This window comes from Centroberyx affinis, unplaced genomic scaffold, assembly GCF_046629955.1.
Source record: "Centroberyx affinis isolate AG114_WGS23_722 - 3 ecotype Tasmania unplaced genomic scaffold, CSIRO-AGI_Caff_v1 ptg004023l_1, whole genome shotgun sequence".
NCBI classification, from domain to species: domain Eukaryota; kingdom Metazoa; phylum Chordata; class Actinopteri; order Beryciformes; family Berycidae; genus Centroberyx; species Centroberyx affinis.
In genome coordinates this window covers 16,559-24,202 of record NW_027281825.1, presented here as the reverse complement: position 1 = coordinate 24,202, position 7,644 = coordinate 16,559, and the positions used below count along the sequence as shown (strand labels likewise).

Sequence of the window (7,644 nt, the reverse complement as noted above, 5' to 3'; positions counted from 1 at the left end):
ATGTGTCAAAATAGCATTTTAAATGAAATATTGTGGTGCTGCAGAGATGTCCTGGCCTACACATCATATTCTACAGACTTAAGAAAACATCTTTGTTTGGTACAGATCCCTGCAAAAATCACACCATAATCATTTGAATACGTTTTTCAATGAAAATGAGAATAATGATGTAAAAATTATCATTCCCTCTAATATCGCAAATCATATCGCAATTGCAATATCAGTCAAAATAATTGCAATTAGATATTTTTTCAAAATCGTTCAGCCCTACTAAATAGCTGTCAGAACATTCATGAAAAGTCTAACTTAAGTACAAATTTATAGTGTGCACTGTTTATGCCTTGTCAAATATAGAAAATAATGAAATTGTCATTGAATTTGCTAACTTTAGACTTTCAGCGTTGAACAATCCTATTACAATAGAGCAACAACGCTAAACAGTAGCAGGTGCTTCGAAAAATTCCGTTAAATTATTTACACAGACACGCAGTGACCCATAAAAGTTATGCTCAATAAGTTGAGAGTTTTTGTCGTGAAATATGAACATCAAAACCTCTGCCCTACATCCATTTAACAAACCAGCTACAAAATGGTTTGTTACAGTACTACAAAAGCCATCAAGACTTATGGCATGCATTAAAATGAGAGGTAGATTATACATTATCCTGTATTGTTTGTTTCATTTTGTTTCCATCTTTTTTTTATGAAACAATATAAAACGTGTGTTAATGTGTAGCTCACAAGCAAAGGCAATACTTTATCATGTCAAGTGTCTTTAAGGGGAGTAATGGTTCTAAGTCTGAGAGGTAAATATACAACAATCTGCACTATACAGTATGTGAATCCACATCACCAAAAAGTACACTTGAAGAGCCCAATATAAGATACATTGACATTACTTGGGTAATACAGTACATTGTTACATTTCAGCACTACTCACCACCATTCACTATCAGTTGCTACCACTAATTCTAATAAACATAACGTCATTTACATGAGATGCTCCCCAGATCTATTAATAAATAAAGGCTTATTTATACACGGGATGCTAAAATAATTCTAACAACACAGATCAGAAGCAATCCAAAGAAAGCAACAAAGAGATTAAGACTATCACCTTAGAGGGAATGGCATACGTGAAAGTAACCGTTGAATTTCTTTGCAAAAAGCCTGAGAAAAGGAATGCACTCTTCTTACGTTTTAACAGAAGAAAGGCGAGTGCATGATCGAGAACATTGTGCTGATTGTTACGTCTGTGCGAACACTGAGGTAAATGGACCCCTCCTCCTTAGGTCATTTAAATAGGACTGTTGCTTCAAAGTGAATGCGAGAAATACATGTATCTCATATTTCATGGGCACTGTGATCTTAAGACGTGGAGTAAACTCATCCACAGTTCTGGCTACAACTACAAAGATGGCCTCCAATATTTGGGGTGTTCAGTTGGTCTGTATGTATAGGCCTGCACCCAATACTGATCAAACACTATTCTAGCCATGTGTTTGCTAATCTTCTCCTATGATCAGCAAATAAGATAATCCATTCACCAAGTTTGTGGAAACAAACCAAACTAGGGCTGGGCGATATGGTTGAAATCAATATCACAATAATGCTAAGGATTTTTCTCGATATCAATATATATATCTCGATATGGTTCATGTATGCAAAATCACGTTAAATAATCAAATGAATGTTCATCTCATTGAACCGAATGGTGATGTTAGGTGTGGTGTCAAACTGAAATATTCAAATAATATTCCTACCATACCTCATTTTATGAGAGTTTTTAAGTAAAATTTGCTTGTCATCATCAATTCAGACAGCAGAAATGTATGTCACGATATCAAAATATCTTCATATCATCACAATATGATTCCACTGAAAGACGATCAACGATGATATTGAATTATTGCCCAGCCCTAAACCAAACCCCATAATGTTGTCCCTGAAATGTCCTTAATTTCTACATTACATTAATTATCCATTAAAAATAACAGATTTAAAAGAGTAAGGATAGTATCACGGATTTATAAGGGATTTATTCATGGGTTGATTCACAGAGATACTAGTAATTATGGGATTTTTCATGCCTTTTGTGCATGGTTTACAGGTTTAGTAAATGGAAATTAATGGAAAGTTCCTGTCTCCCGGAATTTTTCACTAAATTAGAAAGTAAGGACTCAAGATTAAGGGGGTGCTTAAGGAGGTTTCGATGGGATCTCCTCCGTTAATAAATCCCTTAACTTAAATTTGAAGGGGATCTTGCACGAATTAAGGGGCGAATTCATGCAAATCGATGAAAACGCAAGGTTATTTTAAGGGATTACTGGTTCCTAGAGTCTCGCTTCAACAATTCTCGGGCATAGAGTGCTCGCCGACCCCTTGCCTGGCGTGGTGGCTCTTGTTGCAGGAGGACGCGTGCCGGTTGAAACTGTCCCGCCACATGAACCTCTTGGCGCAGAGGCGGCACTCGTACGGCTTGATGCCCGTGTGGATCTTCATGTGGCCCACCAGGTGGTGCTTCATCTTGAAGCTCTTGCCGCACACGGTGCAGCAGAACGGCCGCAAGCCCAGGTGCATGCTCATGTGGCGGTCTCTCTGGCTCTTGTGGGTGAAGCTCTTGCCGCACTGGCACGGGTAGAGCTTGTAGACGACCGACGCGAAGCCCGAGTGGGAGGTCTCGTCTCGAGGGCCGCTCGGGGTCTGCTCGCCGTCTTTGCTTCCTTCGCCTACCCCTCCGTCTAAGAGATCCCCTTGAGGACTTAAGACGTCGCTTTCACCCTTCCCGGCGGAAAAGCCCTCCGTCGTGGTGCCGTAGAAGTCCAAAGGGTCTTCGTAAGGCCGGTCGTCATCCAGGCTCTCCTCCAACTGAGCGACGAGTTTTTCATCCACGCTGTCGGCCAAAGACCCCCGGCTGGTCGAGGCTCGGGAACGGCTAAGATTCAAGTGTCCCGGGTCAGCGCCGTCCTCGCAGAGCAGGCCGCCGCAGTCGTCCCGTTCGGGCCGCTCGGCCTTCACGTGCAGCCACCTCCTGTGGCCCATGATGCTCGGCGGGACGTAGGCGGGCCTGGCGCACCGGTAGTCCCCGTCGCCGTCCCCGTCCCCGCCTTCCTCTTCGCCGTCCTGACTGGTCGCCTCGCTGCCGGAGCACTCGCGCTCGGCGGGCGGGGAACAGCCGCCGCTCGCCTGGGCGTTCGGGTCCAAGGCGGGCGGGGAGAAGCCGCTGTTCTCCAGGAGCTGCTCCATCTCCAGTTTCGCGAAGCTGTCCATGCCGCCGCCAACGCCGGAGTCGAGGAGCAGGTCGCTGTCTCCGGGACTGTGGTAGCTGCTGTCTCCGGGGGAAGGCTTGCCCTCGACCCTTTCGCTGCACGCCAATGTCCCGAGTCCTACCGACTTAGGCCCCAAAACGCTCGTACAGCCGCCTACCTCCAGAAGCTCAGTACACTTGTCCACCACGTGCCACATCTGAAGGAAGCTGGCCGCGGTGAGGAAGGCTACTACTTCGCCGGCAGGTAAGAGAAGCGTCCCGGTGTAGCAGGAGTGGAGGAGGCGCTCGAACACAAACGGCTGCATGACGTCGGGGAGGACGACCCGAGCGCTGTTCTTCAGGAGCACCTGGTCGCAAAAGTAGGGGGAGCTGGCGGCTAGGACGGCCCGGTGCGCCCGGTACTGGTGCCCCTGGATGAGCACGACGATGTCACAGAGTTGGCCCCTCTGCCGCTGCTGGTTGAGCTTCTGCAGGAGGGAGCAGGAGAAGTCTGGAAACTCGACTTGGAGCGCGTTCCCCTCCGAAGCCATGGTCGCCGCAGGTCTAAATCTGCAATGTCAGCAGGGCGTTTCATTTAAATTTTAAAATTGTGCCTTGAGAATTAAAAGTGCATTGTCATTTCAACTGGATACATGCAGTAAAGTAGTGGAGGTCCTAAGACATGCAGGTCAGGTGGATTGAAGACTCTATATTGCCCATAGGCATGTGTTTGTGTATAGTATGATGTGGTTCTCAACGTGGGGTTCGGGGACCACCAGGGGTCCTTGAGGGGGTTCCAGGGGGTCCCCAGCAAATTGATGAATTGTTAAACTTCACCATTATTTCATTTACAAGAAGTGAACACAATTAGAGAATGTAGAAGAATGACTGTTCTGATCATAGTTTCACTGTTATCTCTCTACCTGCAATACAGTTCATCATGGAATTCTGGACAAAATCATATCTAACAATAAAAATATTCTCAGATTTGGGTCAGAGACAAAATCTCATCAAATGGGGGTCCATGGCCATAATGTGTACTAAATTAGGGGTCCTTGATATGAAACAGGTTGAGAATCACTGATGTATGCAATCTAGTAAAATTATGTATATGATGTATAGTATGTGTATTGTGTAGCATATGAAGTATGTAGCCTATATGACATAGATGTGTAGATGTAGTATGTATATGACGTACTGTATATGATGCTATGTAAAGCCCTTTGAGACATTGTGATGAAGGGCTATATACATAAACAAGACTAGACTAGACCCACCTAAACTCAGTTTATCCACCTGTTTAGGCTGACAGAAAGATTTACAATAGTATGATCATAATAAAAACATCACTGTATTATCAAATGGATGTAAGTTAGGCTTTATGAGGATAGGGTTGTTGTGTTGTTTGTTTTTCTGGGGGGTGGGGGCATGAATTAATGCTCTTCTGAAAACAGAATTGATTTTTGATCATCTTGGTGGTTGTTTGTCTTACAGTAGATTGTTTACCTTTCTTCTTTTTTTTTTTTATCTACCAATGCATTACTGGCTGCATGTTGAGCTGTGGAGTAGGCATATACCACATAAGCAAAGGCTTCAAAGCTGCACATTTAAGCAAGTTAGTGAAATTCCTCCTCACCAAAGAAAGTCGACGGCTACAATTTTGCTACAGTTGGCTTGATTTTTACGATTTGGGCACAGAACAGCTTTAACTGGCAGCCATTAGGATACTGCATGATAGTTATGTGTTGTAATGTGTCAGCCTGTGTCATACCAAACGCCATTCATCATGAATGTTTAAACTGACAAATCAAATTGACAGTGTATTGTGGATGAATGGCGAATTCGGTCATTCTGTACCCTATCAGGTAACGTTAGCACGGATTTAGTACTGCAATGCAACAGTGTATCCAGAGCGTGGCTGTACTGTAACACCGCTGATGACACATTTACGGTATGATTTCCACAGTGATGCAAGCAGTGTTGCAAAACCGTGTAGGTATAGCGCGGGTTTAGGCGCTAGCCAGGCGAAGGTACGGCACCGGAATTTACGTCGATTCGTGTACGGTTCGCTGCTTTTCAACGCCCCCTGACATACGGCTCTATAAGCTATTACCATTCCACGTCAATGAAAATACAATTCTCTCACCTTGGGATTCATTTTTCTAAATTGATAAACGTCACAGCCGCCGCTTCTCTTCCGAGGTTCCACCACCAGAATGCCCCTATGCCTACGTCATCACGCCGCGAGAGCAGAGCCGCATGGCGCGTGATGGACAATGTAAACAAACACGCCCCCGAAGTCCAGGTTGCCAGGTTCGACTAAACCCCCCCCCGCAGATGCACGAGGCAAGTAGCTTGTACAGTGACAGAATAACAAGCTTATCATTTTAAAATGTGACGAGACACTGACCAGAATGTTAATGTGAGACAACATAAGACATGGCTTAGTGAAATTATACCATTATACAGAATATTGGAGGTGCAAGTCCCTAAGGAACAGCAGGTGGCGATACAGGCAAAGGGGAAAACCAGGGTGATGCTTGTTGCTATATGAAAAATGAAGGGGGGAAAAAAAATGATTCCTAAGGACCTTCTACCTTTTACTGCCATGTGTGGTCTAAGTGTGTTTGCAGACTGGACTGGACTGAACTGGACTCATAACACACACACATGCACAAATTCAGGCACACACACACACACACACACACAAAAAAATGCTACCTTGACCCCAAGAAGCAATCTTGATATTGATGGTGTTTTTCAAAGTAGCTCAATCAAAGAGGCTCTTGTTGAGGTTGTAATCTGTTCTGAAGCGAGGCTTTGTTGTGGTCTGCGCTGCACGCTTCACCAGACATTCTTTGGCCCTAGATTGTGGTCTGGACCAGGTGCAGGGATCAGAGAGAGGAGGTCTGAGCATAACCAGGTGTAGGCTATTTTACCCGGTGCCTCTCTGAAGCTTTTGTTCTCTGTGACTCGACAATTTGTAGCACCGGGCCCCAGGTGAGTTTCATATCTAAGTATTGGTATGTAAGATGGAGACTTTACAGAAACCCAAGAAGTCATGAAAATCAGGTGAACTCTGTCTGATAACAGCAGATAGTGATAATGTAGGCCATAGTGTGAAACAAAGCAAATCTTTGCGTGGAATGATTGCACCCAAAATCCTGAATAAGGGCAAAACTGGCAAGCGATCAGAAACTGTTCCTTGTGTTCATCTCTTGCCTACACACATATGAACCAGTAATCCCTTAAAATAACCTTACGTTTACATTCGTTCACCCTTAAATTCATGCAAAATCCCTTAAATGAATTAAGGAGTTACTAATGGAGGAAAACCCCTCAAAACCACCTTAAACACCCCTTAATGTTTGACTGCTTACTTTCTAATTTGATGTATTTCAGGGAGACAGGGACTTTCCATCACTAACTCATTGATAACCTGTAAACCTGCATAAAAGGCATGAAAAATACCTTAATTTGTAGTGTCCCCATGAATCAACCCATGAATAAATCCATTAAAAACCCATGATACTAACCTTACTTTATTTAAAGCCATGTTATTTTTAATATGTAATTAATGTTTATGTAATGATAAATTAAGGGATGAAATTAAGAGGCTATATTTTTCTGTATCTTATTTGTGCCTCAGTTTTTATTTTCCCAGGCCAAGATCAATTAGAGGTTTTCTCTTCTTCCCTTCCCAGCCTGGAGGTACATCATCCTCTTCATCTTTATCTTCCTCCTCCTCCTTCTCCTCATCCCCCCGCCCGTTCCTTCCAGCTAGGCATTCACCATGCAATAAACACGTAGCACACAACAACCAGCTCATTTGGCACAGGTTGAGAAGTTAAGACATGCTTCCTTTAGGTGTTAAATATCATACAGTTGTTTGAGGTGTACAGAGGAAATCGATATTTATCAAATTGGAACGATAAAGTCAGATACGGTTATTTCGTGTACGGTATTTAACACCTAAAGGAAGCATGTCTGTTGTGTGCTACATGTTTATTGCGTGGTGAAATGCCTATAGCTGAAGGGAAAGGACCGGGGGGATGAGGAGAAGGAGGATAAAGATGAAGAGGATGATGCACCTGCAGGCTGGGAAAGGGTGGTACACAAGAGGAGAGTGAATTCAGAATACATTCATTATATTATTCTCATAGCTAGTTTTTGATAATGACTTAGAATTAAAAATGAAAATAAATGGTAACACTTTACAATAATGGTCACTAAGTTAATTAATTAATTAACAGTTAACTAATGTGTCTGGTAATAATTTACTAATGGTGTTCATGTTAACTAAGGTATTAATTTATACATTATTTAATAGTCATCTTTATAAACTATTAAATACTGTATAAATTAATACCTTAGTTAACATGAACACCATTAGTAAA

General features: G+C 43.1%; 1 protein-coding gene across 1 annotated transcript; it reads right to left on the bottom strand.

The window, feature by feature from the left end:
* Positions 1-2,047: 2,047 nt before the first annotated feature.
* On the bottom strand, positions 2,048-5,454 carry zbtb43 (zinc finger and BTB domain containing 43). The gene is made up of 2 exons (XM_071542150.1): positions 5,394-5,454; positions 2,048-3,817 (listed from the first exon to the last, which is right to left on the bottom strand). Exon 2 carries the CDS (start codon positions 3,796-3,798, stop codon positions 2,347-2,349), a length of 1,452 nt encoding a protein of 483 aa, XP_071398251.1. The 5' UTR covers positions 3,799-3,817; positions 5,394-5,454; the 3' UTR covers positions 2,048-2,346.
* Between the last annotated feature and the right edge of the window lie 2,190 nt (positions 5,455-7,644).

Bases quoted from the DNA above. Each gene is read 5' to 3' on its own strand.
- zbtb43 (XM_071542150.1), bottom strand. From the start codon at position 3,798: ATGGCTTCGGAGGGGAACGCGCTCCAAGTCGAGTTTCCAGACTTCTCC.